This window comes from Nicotiana sylvestris, chromosome 4 (genome assembly GCF_000393655.2).
Source record: "Nicotiana sylvestris chromosome 4, ASM39365v2, whole genome shotgun sequence".
Taxonomy (NCBI): Eukaryota; Viridiplantae; Streptophyta; class Magnoliopsida; order Solanales; family Solanaceae; genus Nicotiana; species Nicotiana sylvestris.
The window spans coordinates 19,364,733-19,388,517 of record NC_091060.1 but is presented as its reverse complement, the minus strand read 5'-3'; the positions used below and the strand labels follow the sequence as shown (position 1 = coordinate 19,388,517).

At 40.1% G+C, this 23,785-nt stretch overlaps 2 protein-coding genes across 2 annotated transcripts; one reads left to right on the top strand and one right to left on the bottom strand.

Annotated features, from left to right (window-relative positions):
- The first annotated feature begins 987 nt into the window (after positions 1–987).
- LOC104248753 (lignin-forming anionic peroxidase) lies at positions 988–3,141 on the top strand. The gene is given in 4 exon segments (NM_001302602.1): positions 988–1,249; positions 1,353–1,544; positions 2,133–2,298; positions 2,587–3,141. Coding segments are annotated over 4 exon segments (969 nt in total). The 5' UTR covers positions 988–1,027; the 3' UTR covers positions 2,976–3,141.
- Positions 3,142–23,048: 19,907 nt separating this feature from the next.
- Positions 23,049–23,489, bottom strand: LOC138889300 (uncharacterized). Its single transcript, XM_070172592.1, has one exon. It carries the CDS (start codon positions 23,487–23,489, stop codon positions 23,049–23,051), a length of 441 nt encoding a protein of 146 aa, XP_070028693.1.
- Positions 23,490–23,785: the final 296 nt, after the last annotated feature.

The following is a 23,785-nucleotide window of genomic DNA, read 5'->3' as shown; positions in this document are numbered from 1 at the left end:
AATTTAAGAAAAAATATTTTTGATGTAAAACAAGGCATATAAATTTATGTGACTATACATCATCTTATTAATGAGGTGTATATATGTGGAGTCTACATTATATATAGAATGTCCAAGCGCTTTTTAAACCAACTTAGGTATCTTTTTTTGAGGACAGACTAAAGAGAAAAACTTAAATGCAACTGAACAAGATTTGGCCAACATCAAGTGACTATTTTAAGATGTTGGAATAATTACTGCGCGCTTGCAAGATATATCAACATTACATGTTCTATTTCTTCAATTACGGGTCAGGCAAACTTGTATATACTTTGATTATTTTATTGGGTATCTGCTATCTTTTGTTGGTGTAATTATCGCACAATTCTGCCCACCTAAACTTAAGTATAGATCAATATTACATGTTACCTCCTCCTTAATAGAATTTTCCAAAAACTTTTAGTCGAAAGTCTGCGTTATATATACGTTGCCCATAAGTAGTTGTAGTCCATTTTCTTTTGCAGAAGTATTTACACATAACTTACAATACTACAATTAGACTTCTAGATTTCAAAATTGGGGCAGATTTACCATATACATTAGAGGTTCACGTGAATTCAATATTTTTTTGTCAAATCTTGTATATGTATATTGAGAAATCCATTAAATCTATAGAAATATTTAATTGTGAACTTAGTTATTATTACCTATATATTATAAACTTTAAATTCTAAATCTGTCTATATTTCTAAAGCTTTTCAAACACACAGCCAGCCAGAGCCAATATTAAAGAACAAGTCAAGAATATCTATCGATATTTACTATTTCAAATATATTAGTAAGAAAAACTAGCAGTAACGCGGCATAGCAGCTATTAATGACCAAAAATAGCTTTTCCACTCATACTATCTACGTGTTTAAGTCCCTTAGCCATTTCCTATAAATTAAGTCCCTTAGCCATTTCCTTTTCCATCATCTTTATTTCTACTTTAGCCAATTCAGCTAAGCCAAAATCATTCTGAATTTCTTGATAGTTTACATCCACTAAATGAATACTCCAACTCAATCTTTCGCAGCTAAGGCTGCTATATTTTCTCTTCTTCTGCTTTCATGCATGCAATGCCATGCACAACTTTCCGCGACGTTCTATGATAATACTTGCCCTAATGCACTCAACACGATTCGTACCAGCGTCAGGCAAGCTATTTCAAGTGAACGTCGCATGGCTGCTTCGCTCATTCGCCTTCACTTTCATGACTGCTTTGTTCAGGTTAGTTGAAAGATTATTGGTAATGTATTTTTAACTTTCATGTATTTTAAAGTCAATTAATTAATGGTTGAAATGGTGTTATATATATTGGTCGTAAATTTAGGGCTGTGATGCTTCGATCTTACTTGATGAGACTCCTTCAATCGAAAGTGAGAAGACTGCGTTGCCAAATCTTGGGTCAGCAAGAGGTTTTGGAATCATAGAAGATGCAAAGAGAGAGGTGGAAAAGATTTGTCCCGGGGTGGTTTCATGTGCTGACATCCTAACTGTTGCAGCTCGCGATGCATCAGCTGCTGTAAGTTCATATAATTTTTTTCTTAGAAGGAGTGTGTGTTCGTGTGTGTATATATATACATATAGTCAAATCTCTCAATTACAGCATTGATCCCTATATAACATCAATTCACTATAAAATCCAAGTTTTTCTTGGAACTGATTATTATGCATGTTATGTTTAATATATGTCCTCTATAACAACACTTCACTAGAACACTAAAAAAACATCGAAATAAACGAGACTGTTATAGAAAAGTTTGATTTTATATATATATATATATATTCTAGACCACAATGAATGAAGCAAGATAGTTTTAATCAACTTTCTGTAAGTTAAATTAATACTATATATATAGATTTATACTATAACCAATTAATTGGTAATCCTAATGCAAGATTATTCTTGAAACAATAACCGGCTGGATTTACTGTTACTTTCCTATTTTCTAACCGGTATACATAGATTATATATACACATGGATTATATATGGTTATACAGATTATTATACATGAATTATACATATCTTATACTTCCCTCAAAAATTTTAATTTAGTTTAAGCGGTTGGATGGACGATTATTTAACTTAATTCTTTAAACTAATATCAGGTAGGGGGTCCATCATGGACAGTGAAACTCGGAAGAAGAGATTCAACAACTGCAAGTAAGACACTTGCTGAAACTGATCTCCCCGGTCCTTTTGATCCTCTTAATAGGCTTATTTCTAGCTTTGCAAGCAAAGGACTTAGCACAAGAGATATGGTCGCTTTGTCAGGTAATTATTCAGGATATTAACATTTATCATTATCATTTAGAATCCTCAGGGAAATCTTGGAGGAACTGGTAAAGTTGTCATGCATCATGTGACCAGGAAGTCACGGGTTCTAGCCGTGAAAAACAGCCTCTTGCAGAAATGCAGTGTAAAACTGTGTCCGATAGACTCTTGTGGTCCAACTCTTCCCCGGACCCACGCATAGCAGAAGCTTAGTGCATCGGGCTGCCCTTTATTTTCATTTAGAATCCGAACAAAAATAGAACCTTATATATTTGCTTTGATTTCCAGGGGCTCACACAATAGGCCAAGCACAATGTTTCCTTTTTCGTGATCGGATTTATAGCAATGGAACAGACATTGATGCTGGATTTGCAAGCACTAGAAGACGTCAATGTCCTCAAGAAGGAGAGAATGGAAATCTAGCACCACTTGATTTGGTTACACCAAATCAATTCGATAACAATTACTTCAAAAATCTCATCCAAAAGAAAGGTCTTCTTCAATCAGATCAAGTTCTTTTCAATGGAGGATCAACAGACAATATTGTTTCTGAATATAGTAACAGTGCTCGAGCTTTCTCGTCAGACTTTGCTGCTGCTATGATCAAAATGGGAGATATTAGTCCCCTAAGTGGTCAAAATGGGATCATAAGAAAAGTTTGTGGCAGTGTCAACTAGTTCTTAAATTCCACACTGTTTCTATGATTGGTTTTGTATTAATAAAGTATATTTGTATGTTTGATGAACTGAAGTGTAATCTCATTCATTCTATTTGTTTCTTTGATATGTAAAATTGACGTTGTTCTTGTGCAAATAAAAAAGTTTCATGTTACGTTTGGTGTAATGCTTCATTGTCTTTTTTTATTGTATTTTAAGCTTTACCTTTCTTAAGCATCTATACTTATCGATTTGTATACTTATTTCTCTTAAATAATGGAGTAGTCTAAGATTTGAAAATTCAATCTCAAAATTCGAGACTGATTGCCCATTTAGTACTATGTAATAGAACAATACTACTATGTAAAATGCAATATTTGACGAGTAAATGAATGAAGGATGAAATAGGTTCAGGGCTGCTAGCCAATAACACGAGCAAAATGTTCTGGTGATTCTACTCGAGCAGGTGCCTAAGTTCATTACAAAGGAGTATAATTAAGAAAAATATTATCTGGTGTTAACTGAAATTATATCATGAGACTGCTCATAAGTTATCCAGACATTCCAAACGAAAAAAAGGTACTGTAGTAATCTATTCACCTGTGCGCTAACTAGTATGATGTCTTTGGGGACTACTATTGTTTACCCGTAAAACGGTACAGTTTATACGTGGTTTTTTGACAAATGAATGAATTTGATCCTAAAATAATAAAATAATCGAAGAATTATGCAATACTTAGCCTTAAGATGTAGACGAAACAGTAGAAGCAACAGTTCTGGGAACAAGGTTTCCGGGCACAAAAACAATGAAATCAAAAAGCAAGAAAATAGGATTGTATTAAGCTTTGTAATAGAATGTAGTGTAAGTTTGTATAGAATTCGTGTGCTTTACAATGATAACTGAACTCACTATTATAGTTATGTCTAGGGAAGGAAGTCCTAGGATCGTGCCCTTTTTTAATGTCAATTATGAGGGTCATTGATGAAGATGTAACAGTGAGCATAAATGCCAAAGTGAGCGGAGAGCTTGACTCCATGATTGCGGAGTTTTGCCTCTGCTGCCAAGTGTGTTTCGCACAAATAAATCCTTCTGTGTGGAGGACAGTTGCTTGCCTTCGGTGTTTGTGCCAGTAGACTAGAGAAGAGCTAATCTTAGCTCATATGATGAATCTCTATTCTCCCAAAATCTTCCACGGGGGAATGATAAACCTCTGCAAGCATGGCCACCATGCTCTATTGTCTAGCATGGATGATGACAACGATCATGGGTGGATAGAACGATTCTGTCATGATCCATACCGATGGGCCACGACGGGCACCCGGTACCTCCATAACGTATCTTTTCATGTCATACTATCATAGATAACTGAGTCGGAAGGCTGCTGTGAGATAAGTAGAACACAACATGTGATACCAACTAATACACAAGACATGCGGGCCCAGAAGAGCAAAATAGCCACTCGTACACTAAACATAGGCCGACAAGGCCATACAATCTTTTACGTATATGACATCTGTCTACAAGCCTCTAAGAATACATAATTTTTATAAAGGTCGGGACAGAGTCCCGCCATACACAACAGTACACATCTAAATCATACTAACCAAACAAGCAACTTCGAAGCAAATAGAGCGCACCAACATCTTCCGCTGAGCTGATAGCCGACTTGGAGGGCTCTCGACTTATCTATCGGGACCTGCGGGCATGAAACGCAGTGTCCCCAGGCAAAAGAGACGTCAGTACGAATAATGTACCGAGTATGTAAGGCACATAAATAAGTACATAACAGAAATGGATGAAATATAGAGTAAATGACTCAACCTGTAAGTCTGGAAAAATTTGTAAATCATGAAATACTTATAGTGTCATGTATATGCATATAAATGTCATGTCGTGCATAGGTACATGTTTTATAACATCATCAGCCTCTAAGGGTATCCCATCATATCATCTCCACCACTGTGGGCAAAATCATCAATGTATACCAGCTGATCAGGTGGTGTGTATATAACGCTGTAACCTTTTCCCATACCCCATATACATATAATATATATATATATATATATATATATACATATATACGCGTATATAACGCTATCTAGTTATGGGTCAATGTACATGTATAAATGAATGCAATGCATGAAAAGTATGGCAATACAATCTTTCGGAATGTCATAAGACCATTATGCCTTTGAGTAATATCATGAAGTAAACTTTTTTCAACTTACATATTTTTTTGAGACCCATGAACAGATGATAAAATAATAAGACACATGGAAATTCAAGAACATAGGCACCTCTAATTCTTCTATGAATAGAGTCATTTATGGAAGTTATGCATTTTCTCATTTCGTTTGTGTCGTATAGATCATGCCAAAAGAAAGATGGCGCCTCTCGTGAAGACAAGTCCAGCCGACACACACACCTAATTCATTTTAAGCAATTAAAATAATACAAATTAAGTCTTTAACATAATAAAAATCCCAAAATAAAGGTGAATAATACAATTTGCGGAATAGACATAGCCCAACATCGGGTGTCACCAGTCATGATCATCTATCATAAAACTCCAAGTCTGAAAGAGCCTACACAAACTATTGCATAACTAGGACAAGGGAAATATAAGAAGGAGAGACACTAGGCTGCGAACGCCAAGCAACTACTTAGTGAACTCCGAAGTCTACTGGAAGCTCTCAACCCTCTCAAGCAGGACCTGAAGTGCTTAAATCTGCACACGGGGTGCAGGAAGTAAAGTGAGTAATCCAAATCAGTGAGTAATAATAATAAGTGAAGACTGAGCGATAAGAAATCACGTAAAGGCAATTCAACATGCTATAAAGAAGCAGTATAAAGCCAGTAAAAGCAATGATACTGTGAAAACATATAAAGTCACCTTAGTTCAGTTTAAGCTTTTTAAGAATACCTTTTTAACAGTTAAACAAGTAAATGACATGTAGCTAGAAAAGATAAACACATAAAGAACCGCCCCTCGGGCACAATACCAAAAGAATTAGCCCCTCGGGCAACACATGGAACAACACCAGCCCATCGGGCTATATCTCATATCACAATGGGTACCCGTGCTCACTAGGGGTGTGCAGATTCCGGGAGGGGCCCCTTACGACTCAAGCACAATATCAAGCCATCTCGTGGCATAATCAATAGGTTCTCGGCCTCATATCAAGCCACCTTGTGGTGTAAAACTCAGGCCCTCGGCCTCATAATCATAAAGTAGTGTATCCTCACAACACAGACCCTCAGCCTTACTCAGTCAGAATCTCATAAGCCACTCGAGCAACAGTAAAACATGATGCTCAACCCAAATTATCATTTAAAATATCATTTAATGTATTAAAAATAGAGTAAACATGGCTGAGTTATGAAAACAGTAGAGTATAGCATGACTGAGTACAAGTATAAAGTCCAAACAGTGAGAAAATATTAGTAAAAATCCTCTAAGGGTCCAAATAGTTGGCACGAGGCCCAAATATGGCATTCCACCCAAAAAAATAATGATAGAAAACAGTTTTCAATCAAATACGCGGTAAAACAGTCATTCGAGATGGACTAAGTCACAATCCCCAATGGTGCATGACCCCACGCTCGTTATCTAGCGTGTGCGTCACCTTAATATAGCACAACGATATGTAATCCGGGGTTTCATACCCTCAGGACAACATTTAAAATCATTACTCACCTCAATCCGGTCCAAACTCTACCCGCGACGCCTTTGCCCCTCGAATCGGCCTCAACTCACGTCGAATCTATCCAAATTCAGAATTAAGACGTCAAAATATGCTAAAGGAATGAAGCCCATGCAAAAATAATCAATTTACAACATAAATCCCGAAATTAACCAAAACCCGACCCCCGGGCCCACATCTCGACCACAAATAACCCCTCAAATCCTCAAGTCAAGGTCTCCAATACCAAGCCCTAGATTCCAAATTTGTAACTCTTAATTTCCATTAATCTTAGGCCAAATCAGTGAAATAATGCCATAAGATTGATTATTAGATTCAAAGATCTTACCTCCAGACGATATCCCTTGATTCCCTTTCAAAATCTCCCAAAAAACTCCAAAACTAACTTAAAATGGTGAAGAACAACTCAAAAATCGCGAAGGAATGATTTTATACCTTCTGGTCCAGGCTTTTCGCACCTGCAGTCCAGATACCGCTTTTGCGGTCCAAAACGCCGCGTCTGCGGTCCTCACTTAAATCCTCGATTCTGCATATGCGATGCACACTCCGCACATGCGCCATCGCAGGTGTGGTTCCTCAACCGCTTCTGCGGTTCCTGCCTCCCTAGGCTCCTTCCGCTTCTGCGACTCCAAACTCGCTTCTGCGAGACCACACCTGCGGTCCCCTAGATGCAGGTGCGGTTATGACAGCAATGGCACATCTTCAGCTTCCAAAACCAAACCAAATTCTTCCGCCAACCATCCGAAATCACCCCGAGGCCCTCGGAACCTCAACCACAAGCACAAACACATCATATACCATTATTCTAACTTGTACCAATCTTCAAAACATCTCAAACAACATCGAATCAACCAAAACACATCGAATTCAAGCCTAAGGTTCCAAAAATCTTTTAAATTACGCTTTTGATCAAAAAGTCTACCAAACCACGTTCGAATGACCTGAAATTTTGCACACACATCCCAAATGACACAATGGACATATTGCAACTCCCGAAATTCCATTCCGACTCCTATATCAAAATCTCACCTATCAACCGGAAAACGCCAAAATACCATTTTCGCCAATTCAAGCCTAAATCCACTCCGAACCTCCAAAACGCATTCCGATCACGCTCCTAAGTCTCAAATCACCTCCCGAAGCTATCCGAACCATTGGAACTCACATACGAACCCTCTAACACATAAGTCATCATCCAGTTGACCTTTCTAACTTAAGCTTTATCAAAAGAGACTAAGTGTCTCAAACCTTACCAAAACCTTTCCGAACCCGAGCCAACCAAACTGATCGCACATAGAACCGATAAACAAATCAATAAGAAGCAGAAATGGGGGAAACGAAGCGGCAACTCATGAAATGACCGATCGGGTCGTTACATCCTCTCCCTCTTAAACAAACGTTCGTCCTCAAACGAGTCAATAAACATACTTGAAGCCTTAAACAGGTGAGGATATCTGCTCTGCATCTCCCGCTCGATCTCCCAGGTAGCCTCCTCCATGGGCCGACCTCTCCACTGCACCTTCACTGAAGCAATATCCTTAGACCTCAACTTTCGAACCTAACGCTCCAAAATAGTTACTGGCTCCACATCATAAGTCAAATCATCATCTAACTGAACCGTGTTGAAATCCAGAACATGAGACGGATCCCCAATATACTTCCGGAGCATAAAAACATGAAATACCGGATGCACACTCGATAAGTTGGGTGGCAAAGCAAGCTCATAAGCCACCTCCCCAATCCTCCGAAGCACCTCAAAAGGCCCAATGAACCGAGGACTCAATTTACCCTTCTTTCTAAATCTCATAACACCCTTCATGGGTGAAACCTTCAACAGAACCTTCTCACCAACCATGTAGAACACATCCCGAACCTTCCTGTCAGCATAACTCTTTTGTCTCGACTGCGCTGTACAAAGCCTCTCCTGAATCACCTTCACCTTTTCTAAAGCATCCTGCACCAAGTCTGTCCCCAATAGCCTAGCCTCACCCAGCTCAAAACAACCAACTGAAGATCTACACCACCTCCCATACAAAGCCTCATATAGAGCCATCTGAATACTCGACTGGTAGCTGTTGTTATAAGCAAACTCTGCGAGCGGTAGAAATTGATCCCATAACCCTTTGAAATCATTGACACAAGTGCACAACATGTTTTCCAATATCTGAATAGTGCGTTCGGACTGCCCGTCCATCTGAGGGTGAAAAGCTGTGCTCAACTCAAAGTCCGTGGGAGTTCAACTACAAAGTCCATAGTGATCCTCTCTTATTTCCACTCTGGAATATCCATCTGCTGAAGCAAGCCACCCGATCTCTGATGCTCATATTTCACCTGCTGACAATTGAGACACCAAGCTACAAATCTCATAATGTCTTTCTTCATTCTTCTCCACTAATTATGCTATCTCAGATCCTGATGCATCTTTGCGGTATGCGGATGAATGGAATACCGCGAGCTATGGGCCTCCTCCAGAATCAACTCCTGAAGCCCATCTATATTGGGCACACATATCCGGCCCTGCATCTTCAACACCCCATCATCACCAATAGTCACATCTCTGGCATCATCGTGTTGAACTCTATCCTTAAGGACAAGCAAATGAGGATCATCATACTGGCGCTCTCTGATGCGATTATATAAGGAAGACCGAGAAATCATACAAGCCAATACCCGACTAGGCTCCGAAATATCCAACCTCTTGAACCGATTGGCTAAGGTCTGAACATCAACTGCAAGAGGTCTCTCCCCAACTGGAATATATGTCAAGCTCTACATACTTACCGCCTTTCAGCTCAAAGCATCGGCCACCACATTGGCCTTCCCCGGATGGTACAATATAGTGATATCATAATCCTTTAGCAACTATAACCATCTCTGTCGCCTCAAATTGAGATCCTTCTGCTTGAACAAGTGCTGGAGGCTACGATGATCAGTAAACACCTCACAAGACACACCATACAAATAATGCCTCCAAATCTTTAGTATGTGAACAATGGCAGCCAACTCCAAATCATGAACAGGGTAGTTCTTCTCATGGGGATTCAACTAACGAGAAGCATAAGCAATAACTCTACCCTCCTGCATCAACACACACCCAATACCAACTCTCGAAGCATCACAATACATAGTATATGAACCTGAAGTTGATGGCAAAACTAATACTGGAGCTGTGGTCAAGGCTGTCTTGAGCTTCTGAAAGCTCTCGTCACACTTATCCGACCATACAAATGAAGCACCCTTCTGAGTCAACTTGGTCAAGGGTGATGCGATAGATGAAAATTCCTGAACAAACCGGTTGTAATAACCCGTTAAACCAAGAAAGCTATGAATCTCTATGGTTGAGGACGGTCTGGGCCAACTCTGAACCACCTCTATCTTCTTCGGTTCAACCTGAATACCCTCACTGGACACCACGTGCCCCAAGAAAACCACTGAACTAAGCCAAAACTCACACTTGGAGAACTTTACATAAAGCTTATCCTCCCTCAATCTCTGCAACACAACTCTCAAATACTCCGCGTATTCCTCCTAACTATGCGAGTATACTAGAATATCATCAATGAAAACTATGACAAACGAGTCGAGATAAGGCCAGAACACATTGTTTATCAAATGCATGAACGCTGCGGGGGCATTGGTCAGCTCAAAAAACATCACTAAGAACTCATAATGACCATATCGGGTCCTGAAAGCTGTCTTAAGAATATCCGAGTTCCTGATCTTCAGCTAGTGATAACCTGAACGGAGATCAATTTTGGAGAACACTCTCGCTCCCTGAAGCTGGTCGAATATATCATCAATGCGAGGCAAAGAATACTTATTCTTAATTGTTACTCTGTTCAACTGCCTATAATTAATGAACATCCTCATCGTGTCATCCTTATTCTTCACAAATAGAACCGGCGCACCCTAAGGCGACACACTAGGCCAAATGAACCCCTTATCAAGGAGTTCCTGAAGCTACTCCTTTAACTCCTTCAACTCCGTTGGTGCCATACAATACGGCAAAATAGAAATAGGCTGAGTGCCTAGCACCAGGTCAATACCAAAATCAATATCCATGTCCGGTAGCATGCCCGACAGGTCTGCAGAAAACACATTGGGAAAATCCCTCACAACTGGAACAGAATCAATACTGGGAGTCTCTGCACCGACATCCCTCATAATGGCTAGATACGAAATACAACCCTTCCCAACCATACACTGGGCCTTCAAGAATGAGATTACCCTACTGGGAACATAATCAGTCAAACCTCGCCACTCAATCTTTGGCACACCCGGTATAGCCAATGTCACTGTCTTAACATGACATTCCAGAATAGCACGACATGGAGATAGCCAATCCATGCCCAAAATAACATCAAAATCCATCATACACAATAATAAAAGATCTACCTCCAGACCCCCAATAGTCACCACACACGACCGGTACACACCGTCTACAACAACAGTATCGCCCACCGGAGTAGATATATGAACAGGTGAAACAAGAGACTTACGGGGCGTATCCAAATAACGAGCAAAGTATAATGACACATAAGAATAAATGGAACCGGGATCAAATAATACAGATGCATCTCTATGGCAGACTGAGACAATACCTGTAATAACAACATCGAAAGCAATAACATCGGGTCTAGTTAGAAGTGCAAAAAAACGGGCCTGACCACTACCTGATCGACCTCCCCCTCTAGGGCGACCCCTAGCTGACTGACCTCCACCCCTAGCTACCTGGGTGGGTGGTGGTGAAGTAATTGGCATTGAAGCCGATGGCTGACTCCTCTGCTGAGATGAACCCGCAAGGCGACGAGGATATGCCTTTACATATGACCCATCTCTCCACTCTCACAACAACTCTCGGGTGCTGGAGATGGGGATTGAAGGAACCCCTAGCACCGGAATGACCAGCAGATGCACCTGGCATAGAAGAGCCCTGAACTGATGGAGCACAAGACGAACTCTGAGCTGGAAGGGCACTAAGTGATGACTGGCCCTAATGAGAACTGTGAGAACCATGACCCGATGACGCCCCATGATAACCTGGGCGAGCTGGTTGAGCATGCCTGAATGGACGGCCTCTGCCGTGCTGAAACTGATCTTTCGAAGGAGCACCACTATAACTACCAGATCCTCGAGGCCTCTTGGCCTCCCTCTCATCTCTCTCCTGGCGACGAGCTGACTCAATCTCATGAGAAATGTCAACAACCTCCTCAAAAGTAGCACCAGACACCATCTCCTTATTCATAAGAATACGAAGTCGATAAGTGAGGCCATCCACAAACCTCATAATCCTCTCTCTATCTGTCAGAACCAACCAAATAGCATGACGAGCTAACTCAGAGAACCTCATCTCATACTGTGTCACAGTCATCTCTCCCTGACGCAACCATGCAAACTGCCTACGCAGCTCCTCTCTGCAAGACTGCGGCATATACTTCTCCAGAAGGAGAACGGGGAACTGCTGCCAGGTAACGGGTGCTACACCAACAGGCCTACGCCTCTCATAAGCCTCCCACCAAGTGAAGGCAGCTCCAGAAAACTGAAAAGTAGTGAAAGCGACCCCGTTGGTCTTCAGAATACCCGTTGTGCGAAGAATTTGCTGACACGTGTCCAAGAAACCCTGGGCATCCTCGCCATTTGTACCACTGAAAGTCAAAGGCTGAAGTCTACCAAACCTCTCCAACCTACATTGCTCATCCTCTGGCATGGCAGGAGCTACATAGTCCTGAGCAGCTGCAACCGGTTGGGCTGGAAGTGCCCCCGGTGTCTGAAGTTCCTGCACGACCTACTCAGGTGTGCGAGCGGTGGGAGTTTGAGTGCCTCCCCTGGCCTGAGAAGTAGATACAGTTGTAGTAACTGAGACCACCTGAGCTAGGCCAATGCATACTAATAAAATCTGAGCCAAGGCCTCCTGAAGACCCGAAATCACAATGGGCACAGCTGGTGCTGCTGGAGCATCCACAACTGGGACCTGATCCTGAACTGGGGCGACTGGTGGATCTGTAGGTGCTGCCCTAGCTGCTGTGCGGGCCACACCCCTGCCCCTACCGCAACCACGACCGCATCATCGGCCTCTAGTGGCCACAACTGGTGGTACTTATGGTCGTCCATCCTGACCAGTAGCGCGTGTCCTCACCATCTGTGAAAGAATAAAATAACAGAAGTTTAGTACTCGGATCAATAGATTCGAACAACAAGAATTTCAAGAATATGAAGTTTTTCCTAAAGGTTTTGCAGCCTCTCGAGGATAAATACAGACGTCTCCGTAACGATCCGTGAGACTCTACTAAACCTACTCGTGACTCGTGAGACCTATGTAACCTAAATTCTGATACCAACTTGTCACGACCCTAAACCCGGACCCGGTCGTGATGGCGCCTCTTATGAAGACAAAGCTAGCCGACACACACACCCAATTTATTTTAAGCAATTAAAAGAATACAAATTAAGTCTTTAACATAATAAAAATCCCAAAATAAAGATGAATAATACAATATGCAAAATAGACATAGCCCGACATCGGGGTGTCACCAGTCATGAGCATCTATCATAAAACTATAAGTTTGAAAGAGTCTACACAAACTATTGCATAACTAGGACAAGGGAAAGAAATAATGATAAGAGGAGAGACACTCGACTGCGAACGGCGAGCAGCTACCTAGTGAACTCCAAAGTCTGTTGGAAGCTCTCAACCCTCGCAAGCAGGACCTGAAATGCCTGAATCTGCACACGGGGTGCAGGGAGTAAAGTAAGTACTCCAACTTAGTGAATAATAATAATAAATAAAGACTGAGCGATAAGAAATCACGTAAAGGCACATCAACATGCTATAAAGAAGCAATATAAAGCCAGTAAAAGCAATGATACAGTAAAAAACATATAAAGTCACCTTAGTTCAGTTTAAGCTTCTTAAAAAACCTTTTTAACAATTAAACAAGTAAATGACAGGCAGCTAGAAAAGATAAACATATAAACAACTGCCCCACAATACCAACAGAATCAGCTCCTCGGGCAACACATGGAACAACACCAGCCCCTCGGGCTATATCTCATATCACAATGGGTACCCGCGCTCACTGGGGATGTGTAGACTCCGAGAGGGCCCCCTTACGACCCAAGCGCATTATCAAGCCATCTCGTGGCATAATCAATATGCTCTCAGGCTTATATCAAGCCACCCCGTGGCGTACAACTCAGGCCCTCGGCCTCATAATCATAAATCAGTGTATCCTCACAACACAGTCTCTCAGCCTTACATAGTCAGAATCTCATAAGCCACTAAGGCAATAGTAAAACATGATGCTCAGCCAAAATTATCATTTAAAATATTATTTAATATATTAAAAACAGAGTAAACATGGCTGAGTTATGAAAACAGTAGAGTATAGCATGACTGAGTAGAAGTATAAAGTCCAAACAGTGAGGAAATATCAGTAAAAATCCCCTAAGGGTCCAAATTGTTGGCATGAGGCCCAAATATGGCATTCCGCCCAAAACATGATGATAACAAATAGTTTTCAATTAAATACGCGGTAAAACAGTCATTCAGGACGGACTAAGTCACAATCCCCAACGGTGCACGACCCCACGCTCGTCATCTAGCGTGTGCGTCACCTTAATATAGCACAACTGTAGACATGTGATTTTTGACCCTCCCCAAGATCTTTTATATATTAGCGTAAAATATTTAATTTAGGCATAATATAGATATTTTAAGTAATTTTGACTCTTTTACTTTATTTTAGTACAAGAAAACAAAAAATTACAACAAAATAATAATAATAATAATATAATAATAAGTTCATTAATATTTGTAGTCATTTTTAATCTAAAAAAATATATATAAAAATAGTATCGTTAATATAATGTTTGAAAATACAAAAAATAGATTTGTTTTAATGGTTAGTTTTGTTTTAATAAACTATTTTAATAGTAGGACTAATTAATAAATGGGCGCGTATTTTTAATCTCATTCGCGGCAAAAGAATAGAGCTTGGGCTCGAGCAACCCATCTTTAGGCCTAATTTTGGACCTAGCCCACAAGTGTCAAGCCCATAATTCCTAGGCCCATACCTCTTAACCTAAAACCCTACAACCTAGACTCTATACTATAAAAAGAAGACTAAAGAATAAGAAAAGGGAAGGAAGAACGAGCTGGGAAAAAAACGCAGCAAGAAGCCGAAGGAGAAGAGCTGAAGAAGAAGCTGACATAGCTGCAATAGACGGACCTCCTTCCCCTTCACGCCTTCATCTTCCATCTTCAAAACCAACCCTAACTATTTTTCCTTCTTCAACCTTGAACCTAAGACAATAATGGCGTAAAGACCCTAGCACCCAAAAGAACTCCATGTGAGTCGTCCTTCCTCACCCAAACGACTCCTCGATTCTTCTTCTCCTCACCAGCGGCGAGCTCGCTGTTACACCCCAAACAACGACCCAACCATCCTTTTCATCTTCCTTGCAGCAACTCTCCTTCAAAAACCTCCATTAACGCCAGCTGCAAATCAACGACAGGACAACCATGAACACCATGGCCATCGTTGCTCCTTCTTTTTCCTGTTAGACAAAGCTCGCCAAAACCCTTGAACACCAGTTGCTGATCTCTTCATCTTCCTCCTCCATCAGCTCGCTGGAAAACGAACTGAAACCACCACCAAAACCTCGCCTAGACATTACTGCTTCGTCTTTCTTTCGCCCATTAAACATTAGAACTTGGCTCGATTCAAAAATCAGTCCAGCGACCTATCCTAATGGGAAATTATCTGCACTTGGGGCTGTGTCGAGATCTGTCAAGTTGAAGCTTGTTGCTTGGAGCTTCGATCAGAAGTTCCCGTTCGAGGTTTTCCGACAAGGTCGATGTTGAGGGTTGGTCCTTGGTCCTATCCGTTTCTGTTTGTTCCGGTTATTAAAAATCAAGTTTAGATGAGGGAAAGTTACGTTGAAGTTCAAAGATGCAATACAGAATTGTATGGTAATTTTCTGTTCATGCCTTTTGATTCATTTTTATTTTATATTATTTTTGTTCATTTGGTACCCTTTGATTAAGTTCTATTAGTGTTCTATAATTTAGTTTGGCGTTAATTTATTCATTTGGTGCTAGCTAATGGAGGAGACTATGAGCATTCATTTGCTTAGTTTCATTTGGACAAGATTAGTGTTAGTATTTGTCGTTATTATTCCAGAATATTCATTTGCTTAGTTTCTTTTATTAAATTTTTGGTAAATTATGAGGATTTAGTTGTAAAAGGCTGTAAGGTTTGGTATTATTAAAGGTATTGAAAAATGGCTCCTTTAATTATATTGGGGTTTGCCATGCCGACAAGAGCTATAATCTATGGCCTTCGCTTAATTAATTTTAATCCTTGAGAAATCGAGGTGTCATTTAGTTGAAATTTCATGGCCCTCGCAAAGTGCAAACGCGTAGTTGTTTTAAACGCGCTCTTAATAGAATTACCTTCTTAAACTCGGGTGCGCATTGATGTGACCCAAATCCAAATCTCGATGAAGTCGAAATGTGTTGACAATCACGGGCGCAGTGATTGCCACGGGGTTCGAAATGCGTTTTCACGACATCGTAATTCATATAAAATAAATAATGATAGAAAAGAGGTTCACAAATTGAGACGAGCCTCACCGCACAAAAATAAATAAATGTGGGGCCCTCAATAAATAATTATTGAAATAATTAAAATTTGGGATGGCCGTTTAGCGACCTTCATGGCTTTTCCCCAAAATAATACTACGTTAGCATCTCTAGGCACGATTTAATTAAATTACTTTCTTAAACTCGGGTGCGCATTGATGCGACCCAAATCCAAATCTCGATGAAGGCGAAATGTGTCAACAACCACGGGTGTATCGATTGCGACGTAGTTCGAAACGCATTTTCACGACGTCGTAATTTTTTTAAAATAAATAATTATAAAAAGCGGTTTACGAATAAACAGCACATAAGCTAGCATGTATTAAAATCAGATAAAATCAAATACAACAGTTAAGCGACCGTGCTAGAACCACGGAGCCCGGGAATGCCTAACACCTTCTCCCTGGTTAACAGAATTCCTTACTCGGATTTCTGGTTCGCAGACTGTAACAGAGTCATAAATTTCCTCGGTTCGGGATTCAATCGGTGACTTGGGACACCATTAATCTCTCAAGTGGCGACTCTGAATAATTAATAATTAAATTCCGTTCTAATTGTCCTTTAATTGGAAAAACTCCTTTGTGCTCTCGCGAGGGTACATGTAGAAAAAGAAGGTGTGACAACAACAATGAGTAATCCGGGGTTTCATACCCTCAGGACAACATTTAAAATCATTACTCACCTCAATCCGGTCCAAACTCTAGCCCGTGACGCCTTTGCCCCTCGAATCAGCCTCAACTCACGTCGATTCTATCCAAAATTAGAATCACGACGTTAGAATATGCTAAGGGAATGAAGCCCATGCAAAAATAATCAATTTACAACATAAATCTAGAAATTAACAAAAACCCGACCCCCGGGCCCACATCTCAGAATTCGATAAAATTTACATCAATAGATTCCTTATCTCTCCACGAGTTTGTACATATCAAAAGTCCCAAAATCCGACCACAAATAACCCCTCAAATCCTCAAGTCAAGGTCTCTAATACCAAGCCCTAGTTTCCCAATTTTTATCCCTTAATTTCCATTAATATTAGGCCAAATCAGTGAAATAATGCCATAGGATCGATTATTAGACTCAAAGAGCTTACCTCCAGACGATATCCCTTGATTCCCTCTTCAAATTCTCCCAAAAATCTCCAAAACCGACTTGAAATGGTGAAGAACAACTCAAAAATCGTGAAGGAATGCTTTTATACCTTCTGGTCCAGGCTTTTCGCACCTGCGGACAAGATATCGCTTCTGCGGTCCAAGACGCCGCATTTGCGGTCCTCACTTAAATCCTCGATTCCGCATCTGCGATGCACACTCTGCACCTGCGCCATCGCAGGTGCGGTTCCTCAACCGCTTCTGCAGTTCCTGCCTCCCTAGGCTCCTTCCGCTTCTACGACTCCAATCTCGCTTTTGCGAGACCGCACCTGCGGTCCCCTAGCTGCGGTCCCCTAGCTGCAGGTGTGGTTATGACAGCAATGGCACATCTTCAGCTGCCAAAACCAAACCAAATTCTTCTGCCAACCATCCGAAATCACCCCGAGGCCCCTGAGACCTCAGCCAAAAGCACAAACACATCATATACCACTATTCTAACCTATACCAATCTTCAAAACACCACAAACAACATCAAATCAACCAAAACACATCAAATTCAAGCCTAAGGTTCCAAAAATCTTTCGAATTACGCTTTTGATCAAAACTTCTACCAAACCACGTCCGAATGACCTGAAGTTTTGCACACACATCGCAAATGACACAACGGACCTACTGCAACTCTCGAAATTCTATTCCGACCCCTATATCAAAATCTCACCTATAAACCGGAAAACGTCAAAATACCATTTTTGCCAATTCAAGCCTAAATCCACTCCGAACCTCTAAAACGCATTCCGATCACGCTCCTAAGTCTCAAATCACCTTCTGAAGCTATCCGAACCATCGGAATTCACATTCGAACCCTCTAACACATAAGTCAACGTCCAGTTGATTTTTCCAACTTAAGCTTCATCAAAAGAGACTAAGTGTCTCAAATCTTACCAAAACCTTTCCAAACTTGAGCCAACTAACCCGATCGCACATAGAACCTATAAACAAAGCAATAAGAAGTAGAAATGGGGAAACAGAGCAGTAACTCATGAAACGACCGGCCGGGTCGTTACACTTAACATACTTGAGTCGAGTCTCTTGAGAAAGATTACACTGTACTCCCTTAATATTGCAAAATCTCACGTTAATTTGAATTGTTGAAGGTCTTGGGCATTGCTTAGATGATATATAATATACAGATGTATATTGGAGAAATGATTTAACGTTAGTGTTTTTGGAAGGAGAGCTTGCTGAACTTTTTCTTAAGATATGTAGGGAATGATTTTTGGATTTTAATAGTAATGAAAGCTTGCTGAACTCTGTCCTTAAGAGATGTAGGAAATGATCTTTGATTTTGAAATGTTATTCTTTACCTTAAGTGGGCCATATTGCAAGCTTAGTGTCACTTTAAGGTGTGACACCTTTCAAGCCAATATTATGAGTCATTTATTTTGAATACGGAGCTGCCACATCATACTATTTAATGTTTATCCAATATATATCCCCAATTAATTAGGTAATGTCCCGTTACCTGGTAATTAACTAATTACCTACATAATTAAGAATTATCTCAGCTTACTTAAAATACTACTCGCTTTTAACATACCTTGTACACCTTATTATCATGGTCATGTAGTACATTGTATGGCAACAGTCCATAAATATCGAGTATTAACGCTCGGCCCGTATTTTATCCCAACATACCAAACTTGTACGAAAATTCATTTTCTTTGACTTGCTTTCCTCTCATCTTTACGAATTTACTCATCACTTGTGAAATAGCATAATTCTTATAATCTTCGAATAAGCTTTTCATTAGACTGATGTCAATTACCTTACGATAAATTAAACATACAATACTACAGGGTGCAACATCGCCGCAATTTAATACTGCGAAGCGTAACATAACTGTAATGTAATACTGCAAGGCATAACATCATCGTAATATAATACTACGGGATGTAATATCGACATAATATTGCGGGGCATAACATCATTCCTCCCTTTTTAATATTCGTCCTCGAAAGTTGACTGATGCTCTAATCATTTTCATAATTTATAGCTCTTGTGAATACCTTAATGCTCTCCTTGCTATTTAGGCAATTGTTCTATGAATAAATCCAAAGGCTAGGGCATTCCCCTCTTTAGGCCTCTTTCTCACGCCACAACTTGTGGCCAAAATCCTTCCAATCTCGTAATTGTTGCTACCTTCTTTCATGCAACCTGTACGACTCTAACCTTATAAGTACGCCTATGCGATCCTGTCTCCTTTTTCCTTTAGCTTTTAGCCAATCTTTAGGCCTCACTTTGTGAACATATACAGAGCTTGGTGAGATGTCCCTCTAGGCATCTATAAGTATACTGAAGTTCTTCACTTGGTACTTTGTCGAACTTACGAATATTGTTATACCTTATTTCATAGATCTGCTTATCCATTCGTATGACTTTACTGCATCTAGGTAGGTCATACTATACCATAACTCTTACTTCGATTTATCATTACTGAGTTCTGCAACCAACTCCAGGTTACTCTCGTTGCTTATCCTTAAGACTGATGGTCTAATCTCATCTCATACTGCTGAACTTTTATCCATCTATTATTGATTCACCTTAATGTTGATCCATCATCTACCACTGATAACTTGATCTCTTATGTAACACCATTGCTAGGGCTCGTGTCTCATCGGGGACATCCATAATAATTAGATTTATCCACCTAGGGGTGATACTATACTTCCATAACCGTACTTTATAGCATCCCAATGTAACTCACCTTATATGGGTATTTTAGCCCCTTACAATTCATGAAATATTCTTCAAGTCATTACTCAATCGAAGGCCCAAATGTCATCCTTTATCTATTACAATTACGCCCGTATTCCATTACCAGGGTAGTATTCTATTTCTTCTAAATGCTATTACTCTTAGACTCCTTTGAGTTTATTCAGGCTATACTGAACTTTCTATAACTTAGATAAACCATTAGCTCTCTTGTTTTCATAGACTTAATCCCGAGGACTTATCCATTCTCGTCACCTTCTCACTTGCCTTTCCTTATCCTTACTCCTGTCTTCCAAAAACCTTGTCACTCTACCGTACTTTAGCTTGCGACCTACACATATTTATTTATACTTGTTCGCAACCTTCCTTCAAATTGATTGCACCATAGATTTCCTTATGTTATTCTGGAACATCAAGCGAGACATCACATCATCTCTAACTCTTCTTTACTCTCTTGACTAGATCTCTTGGTACTTAATAATCATAGACTGGAAAGTACTCCATTTACGACGTTGCTATCATTCCTGGATATTGAATCCTAGTGCTTCTAGCCTTCTATCCGAAGCATGGACTATTCACGATTTTCTGCCTTTGAGTATCTTGTACATTGTTCACTTTTACCTTACTTAACTTAAAATATTGCATCATATATTTTATCTCTTTCATGACCTCCCTTCCACATAGGTATAATTCATGTCCATAACTTGAAGCTCTATTATAATACATGCACCTCTGGTGCATACACAATTCGGTGGGAGCTTCGTACTAACTTTTTATGAGGCTGGTACTACCGGCTTTACCGTAGGGCCATTATAAAATATAGTTGTTGTACAATTCCTTTTGCACCTCTGATATTAAGAGTGATCCTGTAATATTTTGAATCATGATTTCTATAATTTTCTAGATCCAATAATCAAATTCCTAATTTACTTCGTTGATGTAACTCTTTAGTTTCCTTCTTCTTCTGATCAGCCTTTATGTAGGCTTAAGCTACCTCCCGATTTGCGGTTCATGGTATTAGTTATTACGTTTAGCCTTTTTAGGGATGCTGAGGAATATCCATGATACAATCCTTTAATAATTCAATCCTTCGTCTATGACCTGAGCTCATTTCTTTCTTTTAACTTATACCAGAATCTTCTACGGTTGTATATGTTGCATGTATAAAACTCCAAACTCTTAAGTGTGTTCATAACGTTACTAACTTTGGATCATGAATTGAATAATTCTTTTTGTTCCATCTCGGCTTTCTTCAAACGTAAGCAATTACTTTTCCTGGTTTTTCTGCCCCCTTTTTGCGTGCATACTTAGCTTCCCGGGAAAGCTTTTCTGTCGAGGTAACCCAACTCAATGAAGTACTTAAGCACCGAGCGGCTTCCCTCATTGTTGAGAAAACTTACGCTATGTACATCATGAGGAGAAAAACCTTGGAAGAGGCCAAAGTTGGTATCATTGATTTTGATGCCGAAATTTCTAAGGCCCATGAGCTTGAGTTAGCTGCTAAAAGTGGACTTCCAGCGAGATCTGATGCTCTTGGTCCTTCTGGTTCCTGTTTCGAGTTTTCGAAAACTGAAGAAGAATCGGAGGATGATGATGCCGAAGGCCAAACTGGCGAAAATGTTGAGCCATCGGAGGATCCATCTACTTCTCTCGGGGGTGTGGACACTTCTCTTCCTCCTAGTTTCGGAGATACTACAGTTTAGCTTTTCTTTTCTTTCTCTAATTCATGTACCTGTGTCGTTTTGGAATGTTTTTGTAAATAAAGACATCTTTTTCTCTAGTATTGTTTGAGTCTTCCTTTCGTTTGAATACCCATGCAGGTCTTTAATCTTTGCATTTTCTTCCTTTTGCTTAAGAATTTTGCGAAAGATTTTCTGTTTGCGTCTTATTATGTGAAGCCATAGATGTATTCTCCCCAAAAGCATTTTGGTTCTGGGCATCAACCCTTTTACGTGAGGGCTTCAATAAATATTTGCACAAGTTTACTTTTTGCGTCCTTTCGTATACGGCTTCGGGTGTATTTTCCCTGAAGGCATTTTGATTTCGAGCATAAATTCTTTCGAAACCAACCCTTTGACGTGAGAGTTTTTATAAAAGAGGGCCCTCTTATGTTTACGATTCTCTTGAAGAGGACGTCTCATGTTCATTACGGCAGTAGAATTTGAGGTACTTGTTTAACTTTCAAATAATAAAGTTAATTCATCGTTCAGACAAGAAACAAGATAAAAACAAAAGGATTTCATTTCATTTTATTCCTTCTATTTCAAAAGTACATAAGCATTTGCTATGCTGAAAAGAAATTACCATTACTTGTGGCTAACGTGTACAACTTGTTTCTACGGGGTTGGTAGCGGAGTCCCCGATCCCGATGATGTAATTATGTTTTCGGTTTTTCATTTCTCGATCGATGTGGTAGTCATTGTTTCCGTATCCACATATCATTCCCCCCCCCTAGTGTTCGAATGCGAAGTGTGTGAATTGGTACACTGGAAGTCTTGAATCTTCGAAGATTCCACTAATGAATTGCTAGATAATCCTTAACTTGGTAACACACTTTCTTCCCCTCAGGAATTTATGCTATCGAGCGAAGGACTATCTAACAACTCTCTAGTGGTTTGTGCTCGTGAACGGTCGGGTAACCTTTGCTCAATAGCAAACTTAACTTCCTAGTGAGAATTTCCTATAGAGCAAAAGATTATCTAACCATCCCCGAGTGGATCTTTGCTTGTGTGCCTTGCTATTAAAGGTCCTATTGTTGATGTCTTCGTAGTATGCTTTTTGTTGCTGCCTCGTTAAAAACTTTACTAGAAAAACCCAATTGGGACAAAAATTGAATGAAGGAAAAAAGAGTGCAGCACATACTTTCTGATCTGATAATGCTTATCAACAATAATATATTTTGAGGTGAAACACGTTCCAATTGTTGGGCAACATTTCTCCATTCTGGTTCTCCAACTCATATGTACCTTTCCCAGTGATAGCTGAAACCCGGTAGGGGCCTTCCCACGTTGGACCTAGCTTCCCCACATTGAGCTCCCGGGTATTTTGAGTTACTTTCCTTAGGACCAAGTTTCCTGCTTTGAAATAATGGAGGTTGGATCTTCGATTATAATACCGCTCTATTCTCTGCTTTTGAGCTGCCATTCTTATACACGCCAAGTCCCTACGTTCATCGAACAGCTCCAAGTTGAATAATATTGCTTCGTTGTTCGATTCTTCATCTGCCTGGAAATATCTCAAGGTAGGTTCACCTACTTCCACCATTAAAGATTTTGCACCGTACATAAGGGAAAAAGGAGTTTCTCCTGTGCTCGACTTGGTCATTGTTCAATATGCCAATAGAACACCGGGTAATTCTTTGGGCCAATTACCTTTAGCCACTTCCAACCTTTTCTTGAGGTTTTGAATAATCACTTTATTCGTTGACTCTGCTTGACCATTTTCCCTCGAATGATAGGATGAAGATGTGATCCTCTTTATTTTCAAATCTTTGAGGAACTTTGTAACTTTTACACCGATAAATTGTGGCCCATTTTCACATGCTATCATTTTTGGTATTTGAAACCTGAAAATTATATTTTCCCACAAGATATCGACCACTTCACGTTCTCCGATCTTCT